Here is a 22578-nt window from a genome sequence, read left to right as displayed (position 1 = left end):
AAGTCACTGTTGCAGGAACATGTAGCAACCAATTTGCACATCGCAAACTCATCTAGATTGGATTCATTAAAGTTGCTGGATTTGGAATGTGAACTCCCTCTCTCCACTGATGTAACCAAACCTCTGGCTTTCTCCAACATTCTTGGTTGTCATTTCAGATTTCCATCTCTTGCAGCATTTTGTTTTTAACTCATGAACCAGTAGTGTCTTTGCTACACACAGACAACGAAGGGCTTTTGCCTGAAACATCGACTCTCCTGCTCCTCGGATGCTGCCTGACCTGCTGTGCTTTTCCAGCACCACTCTGTCGACTCTGATCTCCAGCATCTGCAGTCCTCACTTTCTCCTGGTTGATTTTAGCCACACAGGTCAGCCTATTCTAGTTTTTTTAGACGAACAAAGGACATTTGCTAGTTAAAACAAAAATGCTGAGGATGCTAGAAATCTGAATTTAAAATCAACAGAAATTACTCCTATCAGACTTGAATGCTAACTGTTTCTCTCTCCATTGAAGCTGCCAGACCTGCTGAGTTTCTCCAGCACTGTTTCATTAGGTCTGCCGGCTTGTTCCTTTCCCCTTTCAAAAAGACAACGTGAAATTAGAAAGCTTTACCCCTTGCCGAAACCTGTCCAACTTACACATGATTCCTGTTCACCTGGACTGTCAACTCCCTTCAAATACACTCCAACTTCCTGCTGCTACTCCAGAAGGTGACCCCATCACCTCCACTTCAGGACAAATAGGATGGGGCTGGATCATTGAGGATCCGAGGAATCATTGGAACAACACGTCCATCAAAATACTGACTGTCTGAACAGGCTCAAGGGTTGAATAGTCTATTCCTAGCTACAAGGACGTTGCCTGGACTCAAGGGTCTGAGTTATAGGGAGAGAGCTAGGACTTTTTTCTTTAGAACGTAGGAGACTGAATGGGATCTCATAGAAATGTATGAGATCATGAGAGGCTTGGACAGGGTGAATGCACTCAATCTTTTTCCAGGGTTGGGGAAATCAAGGACGAGAGGGTATCAGTTTAAGTTTAGAGTGGAAAGAATAAAAGGGAACCTGAGGGGCAACCTTTTTGCACAGAGGGTGGTACGCAAATGGAATGAGTTGCCAGTGGAAGTGGTTGAGGTGGGTACATTAACAACATTTTAAAGGCATTCGGACAAATACATGGATAGGAAAGGTTTAGAAGGTTATGGGCCAAATGCAGGGTATTGGGGGTAGCATGGATGGACATTTTGATCAGGATGGACGGGTTTGGGCTGAAGGGCCTGTCTCTGGGCTATGCTGTTGGACTGTATGACTCTACCTGGGTCTTGGGACAGACAGGCAGAGGAACCTGCTTCTTCCCATCTGATTCCCATTTCCAACACATTACCTCACTTTCCTCAACTCTGGACTCATGGTGCAGTGACACTGTTCTTGCCTCAGAGCCAGTCCTTGTGATCTAAAACACCGCAAAAATTAGATTTCACCTATTCTCCAATACCATCACTTTAGAAATTCAAATTCTAGAGAGATAATCCCTCAAACTTAAATCTTTCAAACTCATCTCAACTGGTTCTTAGTTCCATGAAATCTTCTTATCTAAATACTCACAGCTGTTAATAGATCGGCAGGTTTCTAACCAAACACTTTTATAGTGTGAAAGTTACTTCATCCATCTTTATTCTATGGTAACCTGTTCCTTGACTGTTCTATACACCTTTCCAGAAGGGGAAATATATTATGCTTTTGACACTGGTCAGGGCTCCTCCATATTGCTCAAATATTCCACCCTCTGGACATTTTAAACCAAAATATCCTAAGCCAAATTTAACCCTTTATGGTCCTAGATAAAAAAAAACAAGCTCATGGCCCTCAGTGCTGACATTCCTCTCCTAAACAAAGGAAACAGAGTAGCGATAAACGGCTCCCTTTGAATGGCAGGCGGTGACCAGTGGGGTACCGCAGGGATCTGTGCTGGGACTGCAGCTTTTTACAATGTACATTAATGATATAGATGAAGGTATTAAAAGTAATATTAACAAATTTGCTGATGATACAAAGCTGGGTGGTAGGGTGAAATGTGAGGAGGATGTTAAGAGAATACAGGGTGACCTGGACAGGCTAGGTGAGTGGTCAGATACATGGCAGATGCAGTTTAATGTGGATAAATGTATGGTTATCCACTTTGGTGGCAAGAACAGGAAGGCAGATTACCACCTAAATGGAGTCAAGTTAGATAAAGGGGCAGTACAACAAGATCTGGGTATTCTTGTACACCAGTCAATGAAGGTAAGCATGCAGGTACAGCAGGTAGTGAAGAAGGCTAATAGCATGCTGGCCATCATAACAAGAGGGATTGAGTATAGAAGCAAAGAGATTCTTCTGCAGCTGTACAGGGCCCTGGTGAGACCGCACCTGGAATATCGTGCGCAGTTTTGGTCTCCAAATTTGAGGAAAGACATTCTGACTATTGAGGGAGTGCAGCATAGGTTCACGAGGTCAATTCCCAGAATGGCGGGACTATCTTCCGCTGAAAGATTGGAGTGACTGGGCTTGTATACCCTTAAGTTTAGAAGGCTGAGAGGGATCTGATTGAGGCGTATAAGGTTATTAAAGGATTGGACACTCTGGAGTCAGGAAGCATGTTTCCGCTGATGGGTGAGTCCCGAACCAGAGGACACAGCTTAAAAATAAGGGGTAGGCCACTTAGAACAGAGTTGAGGAGAAACTTCTTCACCCAGAGAGTGGTGGGTGTATGGAATGCTCTGCCCCAGAAGGCTGTGGAGGCCAAGTCTCTGGATACTTTCAAGAAAGAGTTGGATAGAGCTCTTAAGGATAGTGGAATCAAGGGTTATGGGGATAAGGCAGGAACAGGATACTGATTGTGGATGATCAGCCATGATCATAATGAATGGTAGTGCTGGCTCAAAGGGCAGAATGGCCTACTCCTGCACCTATTGTCTATTGTCTACTGTCTAAATCTGACACAGTGACAGCAGTCTCCCATGAACATTTTAGGAGTTCCCTGCTCCCAGACACATGTAGGATTAGGTCATCTGAACAATTGACTTACGAGTTATTTCTTCATCATTTCACAGAAATAACCAACAATCAGATGCCACTAGATTGAAATCCATAGTCTAAAAATGACACACATATACAAAGTAAAATCAGAGACTTTTCATCAGAATACACAGCGGTATGATGGTTTGCACTGCTGCCTCACAGCACCAGGGATCTGGGTTCAATTCCAGCCTCGGCTGACTGTCTGTGTGGAGTTTGCACATTCTCCCCATGTCTGTGTGGGTTTTTTTCCGGATCCCTGTTTCCTCCCACAGTCCAAAGATGGATTGGCCATGGGAAGTACAGGGTAAAAGGTGTGAGGTCAGAGTCTGTCTGTATCCCAATCTGGAGTCAGATTTTGTAAATTCCACTTTGGAAATAAAACCAGTCTGACTCCAGATTGGGATACAGACAGGCTCTAATCTCACACCTTTCATGCGTTGTCTGAGCTGAGATCTCACCTTTTGTTATAAAGCCTTAAATTATCTGAGAAGGTGACTCAAAAGACGTTCTGGGATTTACATATTAATGAACCAAAACTTGTTGGGCCGAAGGGCCTGTTTCCACACTGTAATGTAATGTAATCTAATCTAAAACCTGGAACCCATTCTAAGAGATGATTGGGTTAACAATCCATGTTTGTTCAATATACCACTGTATGACATTGTATTCTTGTGCTATAAATTCTGTGTCTTATGGTCTTATACTCCACAACCAGCTGATGAAGGAGTGGCGCTCCGAAAGCTAGTGCTTCCAAATAAACCTGTTGGACTAATAACCTGGTGTTGTGTGATTTTTAACTAATGACATGGAAATTGGGATATTTCCAAGAATACAATTTGGGTATCAGTGCATCAATGATGCAGAGAACAGGGATTCCTTTTCTTTAATGAAAGGAATCTTCATGCCTCTCAACAAGTTGAGGAGACCTGAGCAAAGATACCAAAGTCACATCTTAAGATTCTGTTTGGTCAAGAAGAGATTTGAGTTAATCACCATTACACGGTCTGGAAATTAAATATAGTTTGAATAAAGTTACACACAAGTTATTAAAGATATCAACCCAGATATTTAGCCACAAGGTGAAATTTGCATAGTTTATCATTTTTGGCATAACGAGAGATAATAGATAAATTTCATTTCGAAAACAATTCATTCATGTATTTCATGTAAAATAGATCTGTTTGCCATTTCACAATTGGACTCATATTGCTCGAGACTGCCACCCCCTGGAAGAAGAGAGACCTGCGTGTAATGGCAATTCATGCAAATCAAGAATCTAACTCCCTCACAAGGTAGGTACGGGAATCTCATTGTTGTGGCTAAAGACCACCACTTGACTAAATATCATACACTGAAGGGTTACTCCTGATCACAGGGGCCAGAGAGTCTCCTCGAGAGAGAGAGTGTGACAATATTGAAGTGCAAACCCAAAGTTTAACTATTGATGAATGGCAAGGTATTCTTGGAAGACACTTGAATCGGAACCATTTGCTCCCAGATTACTCTAAATGTTTTTTTAAATGTCAGTCAATAAGTCTTTCAGATGGTAACACAGAAGTTGAAGACATTCTTGTTCAGGTCCCAGCAAATATTGTTCTTGATGAGCTGCACATCTTTGTTCCTCATCTTTTCTGGAATTTAAAATTCTCTATTTTTGCAATTCCTCCCATGACCTCATTTCCCTACAACTGTATAACAATCAAATTCTACAATCCTCCAATTTGGCCTCTTACAATCCACAATTTTCTTAACTGACGCCTATGCCTTCAGAACTGGAAATCCGTCACTAAACCTCTCTGCCTCTCTCCCTCTTCCTTCAAGATACTTCCCTTACAATCCAACTCTTTCATCATTGCTTTTGTTCACCTATTTTGTACTCCCTCCTCTGGCCCAATGTTCAATTCTGTTCAATAATACAATGGACAAGTGCCTTAAAGACACTTCAATTCATTCATGGTTGTAAATAAACTCAAGTTTTGTTGTCATTATTTGGAGGTGCCGGTGTTGGACTGGGGTGTACAGAGTTAAAAATCACACAACATCAGGTTATTAGTCCAACAGGTTTAGTTGGAAGCATTAGCTTTCATAGCGCTGCTCCTTCATCAGGTGGTTGGGGAGTATAAGGTTGTGCTTATACTCCACAGATGAAGGAGCAGTGCTCCAAAAGTTAATGCTTCCAACTAAACCTATTGGACTATAACCTGGTGTTGTGTGATCTTTATGTTTTGTTATCCCATGCTTACTGAGACCAGAAATTAGACACTGCCCTGGTCATTAGAATGTAGACAATGAACCTACAAAGTAACCTATTCAGGGGCTCCATCCTACAGTCTGCAAGGGCCTAGCTTATTCTTCTGTCCTGTGTACCGCAGGTGCCCCTGTTCAGTTTTATGCCAAGTCTGGTTGTAGCAGACTTCTTTATCTGAAACACCAATCCAGTTTGGAGACAGCAAGGGAAGAAGCACACGACAGGATTATATCAGCCATTGGATCGGTCTGCTCATCATGGCTCCAAAGAAGAGTCACTGGACTTGAAACTTTAACTCCATTTCTTTCTCCACAGATGCTGCCAAATCTGTGGTGTTTCTCCAGCACTTTGTTTTTATTTCAGATTTCCAGTATCTCCTATTACATTAAAGGTTGATTTAATTCGTGATACAACAGGAAAGATGCAGGGCCAACATCATTTGGAAAAGAGAAGACAAGAGTCATAGACTCTATATGTGGTGATCCAAGTGACCAAACTGACCATTTGACACATCTGAACTATACTGGAGTTTACAATTCAACGAGTCTATTTCCTAGTTTACTTGGTCGCACCTTTAGGGCCAAGGGCTTTAGCCCACCTTTAGGGCTAATTCCCTCCCTAAATCTGCATCTCACTACCTTGTAAGTAACATCTATAACCCACGTTTTTAACCAAATCTTGCCGAGAAGGATGTTAAAATTATGAAAAAGTTTTATTTGACTGGATGTGGAGAGGGAATTTGCAACGTTTGAGGAAGAGCAAAAGACGGAGGCCACTAATATGACATCAAGAAACCCAACAGGGAATTCCGAAGAAGCTTCTTTATCCAGACAGCAGAGAGGATGTGGGATCCACAACCACAAAGACTGATTGAGATGGACAGTAGTGATGTATTCAAGAGGAGGCTGGAAAAACAGAAGGGATGGAAGGATATGCCAAAAATGAGATGAAGTAGGATTGGAGGAGGCTTGGGTGGAGCAACATTGCTGGCCTGCAATGGTTGGGCCAAATGGCCTGACTCTGTGCTGCATTTCTTATATAACTCTCGAGTTGGGGTTGGGGGAAGGTGACTTTGCACTTATAGTTCCAAGAGCTCCAGCATTTTGTTTGGGTCTAACACACATTCATTGATTGCCATTGATTAGTTAAAATTAGAGTGGTGCTGGAAATGCATAGCAGGTCAGGCAGCATCCGCGGAGCAGGAAAATCAACATTTCAGGCAGGAGCCCTTCATCAGGAATTGATTAGTTAATATTAACATGACTATTGTAACATGTCGTGATGAGGAAAGTTGAAAGTAAACAAGATGGACCTTGTCCTTTGATGTCCAATGTTTCCTTTGTCATCAAGGAAGAGACAGACTTTTGGCAGGAGCTGGACAAGATGACAGCCCCAACGATCACCCCTTTCCAAGCCAAGAACTTATTTTCTTTGTTATTCAATCGAGCTTAAATGCAGTGGCTTACCTGAAAGCTTCGGTCACAGTTTGCTCAGGCAGATGGGGTGTAACGTCTGCAAATGCCCTCTTAAAGTCGTCCAATGTCAGAAAACCACAACCTGAGAGCAAGATTTTGAAAAGGAAATATAAGCAAACATGTTACGCCTCTATACAGTAAAAAACTGTTTCAAAGCTTCTGAAGGTACAGTGAAATGCTACTAGTAGTTCACAGGAAAGCTGTCAGCAAACTTTGATATTGTTATGTAAGGAGACATTAAGGCAGGTAGCCAAAGATTTGGTTAAATACCTGGGTTATAAACGTTCCTCACAAGGTGGTGAGCTGCAGATTTAGGGAGGGAATTATAGATATTAGGGCTTTGGCCCTAAAGGTGTGATGAAATAAACTGGGAGATGGACTTTGTGAGTTGTAAACTCCAGTTTAGTTCAGGTGTGTCAAATGGCCTATTTCTGTATTGTACATTCTCCATATTTATCTGCCTCCTTATGCTGAAGGTTAGGATTGACATGGTAGACAAAATGTCTGGTGTAACAGGGTCATGAGGAGACCATTCAGGTGAACAAGTATGCAACAACTCTTTCAAAGAGTAATTGAGATTGTCCAACACCTCCTGTCTTTCCTTGTATTCCAGCATGATTAAAAGAGTTCTTCTCAATCTGCTCAAATCTGTCCCCTCTGATTATCGACTCTTCACCCATTGGAAACAGTTCCTCTTTATTAATCTAACCTCTTCATGATTTTAAACAACTCCATCAAATCCCCTCCACTCACTGAAGAAAAAGAGAGTATCAAGCCAGTCACTTAGCATTCTAACAACTGCCTCCAGACACAAGGCAGCCATAGCTTTGACCTAGACAACATTCAGAGTGGGAATGAGCTGCCTCTTAAACAGCATCTTGTCTGGTAGTTGATAAATTGCTACAGGCAGCTACTATACAGATTGTCAGCTCGCGATGAGGTGGTAAAACCTACAGCGTGCGTCAAACGCTGAGAAGATCTGCCGTATCTCGTCGTAGCGGTCTTGGGCTGCCAGCTTCCTGCTCATCAGAGCTGTGAACTGTTCAAGGGGCAGGCCTAGAAAAGGGACAATACGTGAGAAATTAGTGCCCATGCCTGAAACAGGAACACAAGAAAGCTATTTGGCCCTTCGAGCCACACAGTATGATCATGGATTACATTCCAGCTCAGAATCCTGTTCCCGCTTCCTCCTCACACCTTTAGCCCTTAGAACTATATCTAACTCTTCCTTGAAACCATTCAATGTTTTGGCTTCAACCGCTTTCTGTGGTTGTGAATTCCACAGGCTCGCTACTCTGTGGGTGAAGAAATTTCTCCATCTCAGTCCTAAATGTCTTAACCCGTATCCTTACACTGTGACCCCTGGTCATCAGAAACATCCTTTCCACATTTACCTCATTTAGTCCTCTCAGATTTGTTGTGCTAAATAGCCTACTTCTGGCTCCTAGTTCTTATTAAAACTTCAAGGGAAACTTTTCAGATTAATGTGTTATTTCCCAGCCTGTTGACTCACTGGTTCTGGAGTGCCTCAAGTGTACTGTGTACTCCATGGACATTCAGGTATGTGTTTAATGACAGAAGGGTAGGCAATCAGACTGAATGACCTCTTCGACCAGCCACAGCCTGGACTTATTAACTTTTGTGATTGTGCAGGGACTTAATTAATTGATGTGCTTCACTTCTGTAACCATAACTTTAACATGTAGTGAACATACAGATCAGAGCCACCTACAGTGTGCACACTTAGTTCAACATTGCATTCATAAGGTGGCTTGTATTTATACAGCACTTTTCATGACCAATGGATGTCTCAAACAACTTGAAAGGCAATACGATACTTTCTGAAGTATAGTCACCACTTTTTATTCCTTCATGAGACCAGGAGCAGCATTTGTTGACCATCATGAAATGCCCTCGAAATGAGTGGCTTCCTAGGATTGTTCCAGAGAGAGGTTACACACCATAGAGTCATAGAGATGTACAGCATGGAAACAGACCTTTCGGTCCAACCCGTCCATTCCGACCAGATATCCCAAACCAATCTAGTCCCACCTGCCAGCGCCCAGCCCATATCCCTCCAAACCCTTCCTATTCATATACTCATTCAAATGCCTTTTAAATGTTGCAATTGTACCAGCCTCCACCACTTCCTCTGGCAGCTCATTCCATACACGTACCACCCTGTGTGTGAAAAAGTTGCCCCTTAGGTTTTATATCCTTCCCCTCTCACCCTAAACCTATGCCCTTTAGTTCTGGACTCCCCGACCCCAGGGAAAAGACTTTGCCTATTTATCCTATCCATGCCCCTCATAATTTTGTAAACCTCTATAAGGTCACCCCAAAGCCTCCGACGCTCCAAGGAAAACAGCCCCAACCAGTTCAGCCTCACCCTGTAGCTCAAATCTTCCAACCCTGGCAACATCCTTGTAAATCTCCTCTGAACACTTGCAAATTTCACGACATATTTCCGATAGGAAGGAGACTAGATTTGCAAGCAATATTCCAACAGTGGCCTAAACAATGTCCTGTACAGCCGCAACATGACCTCCCAACTCCTGTACTCAATGCTCTGACCAATAAAGGAAAACATACCAAACGCCTTCTTCACTATCCCATCTACCTGCGACTCCACTTTCAAGGAGCTATGAACCTGCACTCCATGGTCTCTTTGTTCAGCAACACTCCCTAGGACCTTACCATTGCATTTATCTGAATTAAACTCCATCTGCTACTTCTCAGCCCATTGGCCCATCTGATCAAGATCCTGTTGTAATCGAAGGTAACCCTCTTCGCTGTCCACGACACCTCCAATTTTGGTGTCATCTGCAAACTTACTAACTGTACCTCTTACGCTCATATCCGAATCATTTATGTAAATGACAAAAAGTCGAGGACCCAGCACCGATCCTTGTGGCACTCCACTGGTCACAGGCCTCCAGTCTGAAAAACAACCCTCCACCACCACCCTCAGTCTTCTATCTTTGAGCCAGTTCTGTATCCAAGTGGCTAGTTCTCCCGATATTCCATGAGATCTAACCTTGCTATTCAGTCTCCCATGGGAAACCTTGTCGAATGCCTTACTGAAGTCCATATAGATCACATCTACTGCTCTGCCCTCATCAATCTTCTTTGTTACGTCTTCAAAAAACTCAATCAAGTTTGTGAGACATGATTTCCCATGCACAAAGCCATGTTGACTATCCCTAATCAGTCCTTGCCTTTCCAAATACATGTACATCCTATCCCTCAGGACTCCCTCCAACATCTTGCCCACCACCGCAGTCAGGCTCACCGGTCTATCGTTCCCTGGCTTGTCCTTACCACCCTTCTTAAACAGTGGCACCACCAAGTTTGCCAACCTCCAGTCTTCCGGCGCCTCACCTGTGACTATCGATGATACAAATATCTCAGCAATAGGCCCAGCAATCACTTCTCCAGTTTCCCACAGAGTTCTCGAGTACACCTGATCAGATCCTGGGGATATATCACCTTTACCCATTTCAAGACATCCAGCACTTCCTCCTCTGTAATCTGGACATTTTGCAAGATGTCACCATCTATTTCCCTACAGTCAATATCTTCCATATCCTTTTCCACCGTAAATATTGATGGAAAATACTCATTCCATATCTCCCCCATTTTGTGTGGGTCCACACAAAGGCTGCCTTGCTGATCTTTGAGGGGCCCTATTCTCTCCCTAGTTACCCTTTTCTCCTTAATGTATTTGTAAAAACTCTTTGGATTCTCCTTAATTCTATTTACCAAAGCTATTCATGTCCCCTTTTTGCCCTCCTGATTTCCCTCTTAAGTATACTCCTACTTCCTTTATACTCTAAGGATTCACTCGATCTATCCTGTCTATACCTGACATATGCTTCCTTCTTATTCTTCACCAAACCCTCAATTTCTTTAGTTATCCAGCATTCCCTATGCCTACCAGCCTTTCCTTTCACCCTGACAGGAATATACATTTACTGGTTTCTCGTTATCTCATTTCTGAAGGCTTCCCATTTTCCAGACGTCCCTTTACCTGTGAATATCTGCCCACAATCAGCTTTTGAACGTTCTTGCCTTATACCGTCAAAATTGGCCTTTCTCCAATTTAGAACTTCAACTTTTAGATCTAGTCTATCCTTTTCCATCACTATTTTAAATCTAATAGAATTATGGTCGCTGGCCCCAAAGTGCTCTCCCACTGACACCTCAGTCACCTGCCCTGCCTTATTTCCCAAGAGTAGGTCAAGTTTTGCACCTTCTCTAGTAAGTACATCCACATACTGAATCAGAAAATTGTCTTGTACGCACTTAAGAAATTCCTCTCCATTTAAACCTTTAATACTATGGCAGTCCCAGTCAATGTTGGGAATGTTAAAATCCCCTACTATAACTACCATGTTGCTGTGACATAGGAAACATAGATACCAATGCATACATTACTAACAGCAGTGCAAGAGTGGCCAGATAGTCAATTTAAATTTGTGATCACGATTGAGGGCTTCGTTTCTCCAGGAGGTGGGGTTTAACTTCTTTCAAGTAGCATTGATAGATATTTCACACTCATCCAAGCAGGCAGGTAGGGCCTCAGTTTTAAACGTCATCCAAAAGACTCACAGGCTGTATTCGTTTGGGGCTATTTGGTTGTAGCGCTGCAACTGTGACACAGAACTATGGCTTGACTCTAATGTTACTGGCAAAAACTAGGCAGAAATTCTGCAACTAGCAGAATTATTACAAGGAGGCCATTCAGCCCACTGTGCCTGCACCAATTCCTACCTTTTCCCCATATCCCTGCACATTATTTCTATCCAAATAATTATCCAATGCCCTCTTAGAATCCTTCAATTGAATCTGCCTCCACATTGCTATGTGAACAAACAATTTCTACTGTCTATCCAACACAGAGTGCCTTCAGGCTCTCTGCCTGTATTTCTGATGAAGGGCTTTTGCCCGAAACGTCGATTTTACTGCTCCTCAGATGCTGCCTGAACTGCTGTGCTTTTGCAGCACCACTCTAATCTAGACTCTAATGTTACTGTACAATTTGGTCAAGCAGGAAAGGGAGACCATCATTGGTTCGGTTTCAAAGGGAACTCCTGAATTGTTCGATCTAAACAACCCTGCACCTTAACTGTTGGCATTAATTTTTTTCAAGGTAGGTTGATATACACTGAACAATAAACATTATTGTTTAAAAGGAATTCAAGCAGACAGAGTGTTACATCAATAGTAATTGGCTTCCAAAAGCACAGCCATGTTTCTCAACTGGCAGCTGTGGCTCAGCAGGCAGGACACTCACCTCTGAACCAGAAGGTTGTTGATTCGAGACCAACTAGAGAGTCTAGAGGGCGGAAGTCGGAATTGAAAATGCCAGGGCAGTACGGAGGGAGTGCTACACAGCTGGAGGTGCAATATTTCATTAAGACATTTAAATGAAATCTGTCTGCCCTCTCAGTTGGGCAGAAAATTCTCTAACACCACCGAGTTAATTAGTTGATTACCAGATGGGAAAAGGAAACTAAATGGACTTGTCGCTTTGCAATTGGCAGAACTATTACAAGGAGGCCATTCAGCCCACTGTGCCTGCACCAATTCCTGCCTTTTCCCCATATCCCTACACATTATTTCTAACCAATGCCCTCTTAGAATCCTTCAATTGAATCTGTCTCCACATTGCTATGTGAATAAACAATTTCTACCGTCTATCCAACACAGATTTTATTTTTAAGAACAAAACATTGGGTGGTACAGTACCTGGCAAATTATTTTCCACTGCTCCAGCCATCATCATATCTATCTCGAGCTGTAAAACATGACGGTAATAAAACAAAACTCGGTTTTACTGATTTTGTCCCATACGTAATCATTCTTAAATAACTACTAAAATGGCACAGTGCAAGTGCATCTGGAATCCAAAACATTCAAACTCAGCACAATCCAGAACAAAGAGGGCTCCTCGATCAGCAGCCTACACTCCCACCTGCAAGATTCACTCCCTCCACCACTGACATATTGTGGCAATACGGAATAAATGATGTGGGAGTTGGGGGTGATCTCCCAGTGGATTTCCCCTACCCAACATCCGATGCCTTGATCACACACTGTACGCCTTTGATTGAAGGACCCATAACCCAGGGTTAATCCCAGCAGCAACAGTTCAAAGCCCCTTAAGCAGTACTTAATTTGCCACTTGAGGGCTTTAACTGATAGAAGGTCAGAACGTTTGACCTTGGGCCATTTCAGTCAGAACCATGATAGATAGTTAGAACCCTGACAGTGTGGAAACAGGCTATTCTGCACGACAAATCCACACCTACTCTCCAAACAGCAGGCCACCCAGACTTACCTTCCTATTCTATCCCTGTAACCCTGCATTCCCCATGGCTAATCACTGAACCTGCACATTCCTACACACTATGGACAATTTAGCATGGCCAAGCCACCTAATCTGCACATCTTTGGACTGTGGGAGGAAACTGGAGCACACGGAGGAAATCCACGCAGACACAGGGAGAATGTGCAGGCTCCACACAGAGTGTCGCCGGAGGCTGGAATTGAACCTGTGCCTTTTGCGCTGTGACGTAGCAGTGCTAACTACTGAGCCATCATGCCACTCCAATGGTACATTTTGAGTATAGCAAGACACCAATGAATTAAAAGTTCATCTGCCAAAACCGGAAGAGCTGTCTCACCGATTAGTCAAGCAACAGCCTGACATACTCATTGAAACATACCTTACAGACAATGCCCCAGACACCATCCTCACCATCCCTGGATATGTCCTGTTCCACCATCAGGATAGACCCAGCAGAGGTGGCAGCACAGTGGTATACAGTCAAGAGGGAGTTGCCATGATTGTCCTCAACACTGACTCCAGACCCCATGAAGTCTCATGGCATCAGGTTAAACACAAACAAGCAAACCTTTTATTGAGGGAGGCAAGAACACAATGTACTTGGGGTCTGGAACTTCCATGTCTATCACCAAGAATGGGCAATAGATTCAAACAGCACTGAAACAGACCCTTCAGTCCAACTTGTCCATGCCGACCAGATATCTCAATCTGACCTAGTCCCATTTGCCAACATTTGGGCCATATCCTTCTAAACTCTTCCTATTCATATACTCATCCAGATGCCTTTTAAATGTTGTAATTGTACAAGTCTACACCACTTTCTCTGGCAGCTCATTCCATACACACACCACCCTCTGTGTGAAGACCCCTCAGGTCCTTTTTAAATCTTTCCCCTCTCGCCTTACCCCTATGTCCTCTAGTTTTGGAGTCCCCTACCCTGGAAAAGAGACCTATCCATACCCCTCATGATTTTATAAACTTCTAGGAGGTCACCCCTGAGCCTCTGACACTCGACTGGGGGGGGGGGGGGAGCCCAGCCTATTCAACCTCTTCCAATAGCTCATACCCTCCAATGCCGGCAAGATCCTTGTAAATCTTTTCTGTATTCTCCTTCACAGAGCAGGATGACCAGAATTGTACGCAGTATTCGATAAGTGGCCTCACCCAATAAACACTGGCCTTGTCACATTCCCTGAACGAATACACAGGAAATCTGTGCACTGACTCCCAGTACACCAATGGTTCAATTTACAAATTCTCTTCATTGCTTGCAAACCCCTCAAGAATCTCTGCTTCCCTCCAGGTTTAGTATATTCCAGATTTTAATTGCTTCACCACTGATGGCTGTGCTTTTATCAATGGGTTCCCCGAAAATGCATAAACCCTGCTCTTTCCCCAGGTTTCTGGGCACTTGGCACTGTTGTCACACATTGCTCAGTGTCAAAATGTGTCTGATGACACTCCTGTGACACACTTTGGGACAACATACAATCAGCCAATCGGAATGTTGTTGTTGCGAAGGATCTTCAGGCTGCTGCGCAGTCCCAACTCTTTTGTTTTGATTTGATTTATTATTGTCACATGTACCTAGGTACAGTGAAAAGCTTTGTTTTGCATGCAGTACAGACAGATCGTAACATACAAAGATCATAGGATGATACAACAGAGCGAGAAATACAAAGTTTGGCTGCAGAGGTTGCAAATAGCAAGATCAACATTGGATTTGAAATTTGATGGGTCTATTCAAAAATTAATAACAGGAGGGAAGCAGCCCATGAATAATCTTCACTTGTCCTATTGATAAAATGCAAGATCTTGCTCAGAGGCTTCTCAATTAGAACCTAACTTCCACTTTGACAGAAGTGAGAGGCTGCCATCTGCTGTCCAAAACAAATTCATCAAACCATCTTTTGCGAACTCAGCTCTGATCCAGCCTCATGGAAAAAGGGAGTGAGGGATTGATCTCAATGCAACAGAGTTTCAATTCCAACACACTCCACAAACAAGAATTCATCCAAGGCTCTGCTGCCGAAACTGGAATCAGTCTTCACCTCCACGGTGCAGTCACGATGCGCTGAATGGCCTGCTTCAGCACTGTAACAACTCTGGGTTTCTGTGCTCACTAACTGGCACACACTCCTGATCCAGTAATGCCTCTGTTTTAAAATTCATGTCCGTGCTTCCAAATCCTTCTATAGTCTCTATCTCATTCCATACCTTTGTACTCTCCAACTCGAACAAGTCTGTTGTTGTGGTTCTGTTCGCCGAGCTGGGAATTTGTGTTGAAGACGTTTCGTCCCCTGTCTAGGTGACATCCTCCTGTGAAGCGCTTCTGTGATCTTTCCTCCACCATTTGTAGTGATTTGTATCTGCCGTTTCTGGTTGTCAGTTCTAGCTGTCCGTTGCAGTGGCCAGTATATTGGGTCCAGATCGATGTGCTAATTGATTGAATCTGTGGATGAGTGCCATACCTCTAGGAATTCCCTGGCTGTTCTCGGTTAGGCTTTCCATCGCCAGACCATAGCAACACGACGGCTGGAGGAAGAACACCTCATGTTCCGCCTAGGAACCCTCCAACCACAAGGGATGAACTCAGATTTCTCCAGTTTCCTCATTTCCCCTCCCCCCACCTTGTCTCAGTCAAATCCCTCGAACTCAGCACCGCCTTCCTAACCTGCAATCTTCTTCCTGACCTCTCTGCCCCACCCCCACTCCGGCCTATCACCCTCACCTTGACCTCCCTCCACCTATCGCATTTCCAACGCCCCTCCCCCAAGTCCCTCCTCCCTACCTTTTATCTTAGCCTGCTGGGCACACTTTCCTCATTCCTGAAGAAGGGCTCATGCCCAAAACGTCGATTCTCCTGTTCGTTGGATGCTGCCTGACCTGCTGCGCTTTTCCAGCAACACATTTTCAGCTCTTGTCCTATAATAGTAGTGTCGTCCCAGTTGAATTCATGTTGCTTGTCATCTGCGTGTGTGGCTACTAAGGATAGCTGGTCGTGTTGTTTTGTGGCTAGTTGGTGTTCATGGATGCGGATCATTAGCTGTCTTCCTGTTTGTCCTATGTAGTGTTTTGTGCAGTCCTTGCATGGGATTTTTGTACACTACAACGTTTGCAACACAAATTCCCAGCTTGGCGAACAGAACCACAACAACGAGCACCCGAGCTACAAATCTTCTCACAAACTTCGAACAAGTCTGATTTGAAATCACTCCACCACTGTCTGCCTTCAGACAGCTCAGCCCTAAGCTCCAAAATTTCCTGTGAATCCACACCCCACTTCCTCATAGGTGCTATTAGAAATAGAATGCATGTCTTCCTGCGAAGTGGATCAAACTGATGCACAAGCCAAGGATTTTCCCTGATGTAGTATCCGTGGTGACTGTATAATTTCTTTATTCACAGAGGGTGGTACATGTATGGAATGACCTGCCAGAGGATGTGGTGGAGGTTGGTACAGTTGCAACATTTAAGAGGCATTTGGATGGGTATATGAATAGGAAGGGTTTGGAGGGATATGGGCCGGGTGCTGACAGGTGGGACTAGATTGGGTTGGGATATCTGGTTGGCATGGAAAGGTTGGACCGTAGGGTCTGTTTCCATGTTGTACATCTCTATGACTCTTGAATGTCAAGGGGCAATAGCTAGATTATCTGTTAGAGATGGTCATTGCTTGACACCCGTGTGGCCCAACTGTGTGCAGTTCTGGTCATAACATTGTCAGGAGGATGTGATCGGACTGGAGGGCATCAGGCTGGTGCCTGGTTTGCAGCATTTCAGCAATGAAGCTGAATAGAGGTTGGATAAGTTAGAGTTTTTTTTACTTTGGAGCAGAGAAGGTTGAGGGGGGACCTAACTGAGGGGTATAACATTATGAGGGGATGGACAGGTGACTATTAAGTAGCTGTACCCATTAGTAGAAGGGTAAGTACTAAGGAACATAATTTTAAAGTGAAAGGCAGCAGGCTTAGAGGGGAGTTGAGGAAAAATGTTTTCACTCAGAGGGTGGTGGGGGCCTGAAATGAAATGCCTGGAAATATAGCTGAGGCAGGAAACCTCGCAATCCTTAAAGAGTACTTGGATGGACTCGTGAAGTGTCATAACATTTGAGGGTATGAACCTAGTGTAGCAAAAATGGGACTAATGTAAGTACAGACTGGATGGGCTAAAGGGCTCTTCTGTACTGAAGGATTCTACAATCAAGGAATTATGGAGCAAAAACGGATTTTAAAAAGTGACTGCACATGATCAGTCCTGAATTACAGAGAATAGAGAAGACTCAGCCTGTGACAACCTTCCACAGGTATTACATTTGATAGTTTAGCAGTTCCTACAGATTCATTCTTGGCATCAGCACTGAGTTGGCCTGATATTTTATGGTCAAGACCCTGGCTGGGGGTTTGAACCCACAACCTCCAGGGGCAGATGCATGAACGCTATCCTTTGAGTCACAGCTGGTAGGACATTTTAAAGCCAGGTTTAAACAAGCTTGACTGAATCATTCGGATGCAGCACTGTTACCTTTGAAGGTTTATATCCAAACGCAGCTACCACCGCAACCTTGAGGTCCTCTCTGCTCAGGTAGCCTTTTTGACCCAAATCACATTCCCGAAAAACCTGATTTATTTAAAAGGAAAAACAAAATCATCTTCAACTAGAGCCAAGTAAAAACAGCTCACATGAAATCCAAACAGTACAAACCCTCCCCCAAAATATCAAAAGATTGCTTCATGCTCCAGGTACCTTTTGAAGGTGTATTTTGATCAAGAATCTTGATCATACAAAAGAGGAGGTAGCTATTTAGCTCATTCTGGGCTGGTTCTTCAAGTAAGATATCCAATTAGTAAGACTTTCCCCCCAATCTCTCTCCATTGCCATTAGTGATTAGAATAGATACATGCTTGACGACCAGCCCAGACAGGATGGGCCAAAGGGCCTGATTTTTGTGCTGTATAAATTTTATGATTCATTGCTCTGCCAATGTTCTTTTGTGGGATTTTTCAGCAGATCGTTTTCACATAGGAAATGTGGCAGATAGTGACCATTTCACTGGCTGTGAGGTTACGACAGCAGAAAAGGCAACTCTTTTAAATTTTGTCCAGTTTCAGAAGCAAGGTTGTTCTTCAAGGATTGGAAGCAAGGCAGCAAGAGGCTGCCGCAGAGAATTACAGGTCTGGCCAATGAGGAAAACTGGGAAGAAAGAGAGGGACCCAACAACAAATTATCTCACAGAGGCATCAAGACAGAGTTAAGGGATTGTCTAAAAGGTTAATGAAAAGATCACATTGGAAGAACAAGACACGGGAGAATGATTCAAACCATCAATAATTAAGAATGGATTGGAGATCAGACAATTTGATTTTCACAGGGGAGGGATGTTGGAAGAACACGAGATTCATTTAAAAATACTTCTGGAGCTTGCAATATGAAACATTTATAATTTTTTTTCCGGGAAGACCTTCTACAATGGGGCGAATGGATCAGCATATATAGTACTTACTTGATGGGCCAAGTGGCCTCATCGCGTGGTTGCTACAATTCCATGATTTATACACAGTAAAGGAAGTGACCAATGTAATGAAGAAATTAAAGATGTTGTTTAAGTTAATAGGAATTAATGGAAATAAAATGCTTTACAAGCAGCATTTGACTACATGCCAAGCATCTGAACGAAAATACTGTACAGAAATGCTCAGAACCTTAAAAGCCTCACAGCTGGATGGTAGCCAAACACCTGCGACAGAATCAGACAGGAAAAACTTAAAAACAAAGAGCAGGAACAGGCAATTCAGCCCCTTGAGCCTGCTCCACCATTTAATATGATCATGGCTAATCTCATCTCGGCCTCAACTCCACTTTCCTACCTGCTCCCCATAATCTTTCACCCCATTACTAATTTAAAAAAGAAACTGCCAATGCGGAAATCAGAAACAAAAAACAGAAATCTCAGCAAGTCTGGCAGCAACTGTGGAGAGAAATCAGATTTAACATTTCGGGTCCAGTGACTTCCTTAGAATTGATGGTAGCTCAGAAAAGGCTGAAAATAAGGTGGGGTGGGAAGTCAATGATAGTGGCGAGAACGCCTAAAGACAGAAGAACAATTGTACAGAAAAACGAGTGGATAATGGTCAGCCCAGGAGAACGAATAGCTGCTAATGGGAATTATTAGTGGCTAACAATGGGCTGTGTGTAACAGCAGACCATATGATAAGGCCTGCCGTGTGGAGTTGGGGTAAGGACTTGTGAGAAGGTGACTGAAGCCTAAAATTGTTGAATTTGCTTTGAGTTCAGAAGGCCTTAGAACTCCCAAGCGGAAACCTAAGTGCCGTTCTTCCAGCTTGCACTGATCTTCACTGGAGCACTGCATCAAGTCTGAGATGGGGATGTTGATCAGGGAACAAGGTGGTGCGTTGAAGTGGCAGGTAACCAGCCTCTCAGGGTCTTTTATGAGGACAGACCATAGGTGTTCTGTGAACCCAATGTACAGGAGAGCACATTATGAGCAGTGAATGCAGTGGACTAGATTGAGTGAAGTGCAGGTAAAGTGCTACTTCACCTGGAAGGTGTGTTTGGGCCCTTGGATACAAATTTTAAAATCTGTTTACCTTCCCCTTAAATGTGTTCGGTGCCCTGGACCCATTGCACTCTAAGCAAGTGAATTCTACAAATTCACAACCCTTTAAGAGAAGTAATTCCTCCTCATTTTTTTTTTAAAATCTGCCACTTCTTAACCTCAAATTATGACCTCTCTTTCTGGATTAACCCACAGGGAAACCATTCATTTTGTTAATCCCCTTTAGCATTTGAAAGATCTCAATTAGATCTCCTCTCATCCTTCTCAACATTAGTGAGTATAGAGTCTGGATTAGTGGTGCTGGAAGAGCACAGCAGTTCAGGCAGCATCCAAGGAGCTTCAAAATCGACGTTTCGGGCAAAAGCCCTTCATCTCCTGATGAAGGGCTTTTGCCCGAAACATCGATTTCGAAGCTCCTTGGATGCTCCCTGAACTGCTGTGCTCTTCCAGCAACACTAATCCAGAATCTGGTTTCCCACATCTGCAGTCATTGTTTTTACCTCCTATTAGTGAGTATAGGCCTAAACTGCTCAATCTTTCCTCATTAAAACACACCTGACTGCAAAACCAGTCAAAGCTCAAACACTCAACCTACAACAGACAAAGAAAACTCAGACTACCACAGGAACAGACCATAAGTCTTGAAAAGCAATACAAACAGGGAGTCAGATCAGCCAACTAATCAGCACTGTCCTCTCATGCAGCTTTTGCCCTTGAATTTGTATTCTTGTGAATTCTTCACGGAATTCACTCGCCCAGAGTGCAATGGGCCCGGGGCACTGAACACATTTAAGGGGAAGGTAAACAGATTTTTAAATTTGTATCCAAGGGCCCAAACACACCTTCCAGGTGAAGTAGCACTCTACCTACACTTCACTCAATCTAGTCCACTGCACAAGTATAAAAGTTATAGTCTCCTATTTATATCCTCACAAATCTTGAGAACAATATCCAAGATTTCCTAAGTTAGAATCCTGATATTGGTAAACATTAAAAAAGTTGTGTGTGTTGAGTTTGAAAACTCCAGTAACAAACTTATTGGTGTTTGTATCAATGAGTTGGATGAGAATGCACAAGGCATGATTAGTAAATTTGCAGATTACACTAAAATGGGTGGGTATCATGGACAGTGAGGAAGGTCATCAGAAGTTGCAGCAGGACCTCGATCAGCTGGGGAACTGGGCTGAGAAATGGCAATGGAGTTATAAGTGTGAGGTCTTGGATTTTAGAAAGTCAAATCAGGGTAGGAGTTTCATGGTGAATGGTAGGGCCTTAAGGAATTTAGTGGAACAGAGGGATTTTGGAGTTCAAGTGTACGGTCCTGTGGAAGTAAAGTTACAGGTCGATGGGGCAGTGAAGGCGGCTTTTGGCATGTAGGCCAGGTCAGGCAAGGGAACATTGTTTTCCCCTCTGGAGGGCATATGGGAACCAGATGTTTTCACTTTTAAAAAATAAAAAGACAATTGATAGTAGTTTGATGGCACCATAGCCAGTCTAAAATTCCAGAGTGAATCACGTTTTAACCAAATCAGAATTGAACCAATACGTGCAATGTTAGTCGGGGCCTCTATATTGCTGCACAGTGAGGTTAACATTTACAGTTTATCACTAGTTACTGGATAGTTTGCCTGCTTTCAGCATCCCCCTTCTATTTTGACACCAAGTCAGGGTGGTGGTGGAGGGCTGGAGGCCTGTGACCAGTGGAGTCCCACAAGGATCGGTGTTGCGTCCAATACTTTTCCTCATTTATATAAATGATTTGGATGTGAGCGTAAGGGTATAGTTAGTAAGTTTGCAGATGACACCAAAATTGAAGGTGTACTGGACAGCAAAGGAGGTTACCTCAGATTACAACAGGATCTGGACCAGATGGCCAATGGGCTGAGGAGTAGCAGATGGAGTTTAATTTAAATAAATGAGAGGTGCTGCATTTTGGGAAAGCAAATCTTAACAGGACTTATACACTTAATGGTAAGGTCTTGGGGAGTGTTGTTGAACAAAGAGACCTTGAAGTGCAGGTTGAAAGTAGTTCCTTGAAAGTAGAGTCGCAGGTAGATAGGATAGTGAAGAAGGCATTTGCTATGCTTTCCTTTATTGGTCAGAGCATTGAGTACAGGAGCTGGGAGGTCATGTTGCAGCTGTAAAGGACATTGGTTAGGCCACTGTTAGAATATTGTGTGCACTTCTGGTCTCCTTCCTATTGGAAGCATGTTGTGAAAAGTGATAGGGTTCAGAAAAGATTTACAAGGGTGTTGCCAGGGTTGGAGGATTTGAGCTACAGGGAGAGATTAAATAGGCTGGGGCTGTTTTCCCTGGAGCATCAGAAGCATAGAACAATACAGCGCAGAACAGGCTGTTTGGCTCTCGATGTTGCACTGACCTGTGCACTGACCTAAGCCCACCACCCTACACAATTCCATCATCATCCATGTGCTTATCCAAAGACTGTTTAAATGTGGAAATGTGTTGCTGGAGAAGCGCAGCAGGTCAGGCAGCATCTAGGGAACAGGAGAATCGACGTTTCGGGCATTAGCCCTTCTTCAGGAATGAGGAAAGTTTGTCCAGCAGGCTAAGATAAAAGATAGGGAGGAGGGACTTGGGTGAGGGGCGTCGGAAATGTGATAGGTGGAAAAAGGTCAAGGTGAGGGTGATAGGACAGACCTGGAGTACTGTGTGCAGATTTAGTTTCCTTAATTAAGAAAGGATGTACTGGCACTGGAGGGGGTGCAGAGGAGGTTCACTAGGTTGATTCCGGAGTTGAGGGGATTGGCTTATGAGGAGAGGCTGAGTAGACTGGGATTATAGTCATTGGAATTCAGAAGAATGAGGGGGGCGGATCTTGTATAAACATATAAAATTATGAAGG

The 22578-nt window shown here is 43.5% G+C and overlaps 1 protein-coding gene across 3 annotated transcripts in view; it reads right to left on the bottom strand.

The window, feature by feature from the left end:
- efcab11 (EF-hand calcium binding domain 11) overlaps positions 1 to 22578 on the bottom strand; it is a 96981-nt gene that overhangs the window by 64903 nt on the left and 9500 nt on the right. For all 3 annotated transcript variants that reach the window (XM_043696961.1, XM_043696962.1, XM_043696964.1), the window contains exons 2-5: positions 17660 to 17755; positions 12535 to 12583; positions 7738 to 7839; positions 6775 to 6865 (exon numbers count right to left, since the gene is read on the bottom strand). In XM_043696961.1, the coding sequence (XP_043552896.1) occupies positions 6775 to 6865; positions 7738 to 7839; positions 12535 to 12583; positions 17660 to 17755 (338 nt within the window). The remainder of the gene's footprint in view (positions 1 to 6774; positions 6866 to 7737; positions 7840 to 12534; positions 12584 to 17659; positions 17756 to 22578) is intronic.

This window comes from Chiloscyllium plagiosum, chromosome 10, assembly GCF_004010195.1.
Source record: "Chiloscyllium plagiosum isolate BGI_BamShark_2017 chromosome 10, ASM401019v2, whole genome shotgun sequence".
Lineage (NCBI taxonomy): Eukaryota > Metazoa > Chordata > Chondrichthyes > Orectolobiformes > Hemiscylliidae > Chiloscyllium > Chiloscyllium plagiosum.
The sequence above is the reverse complement of the archived record's forward strand: the minus strand, read 5'-3'. Positions and strand labels throughout refer to the sequence as shown.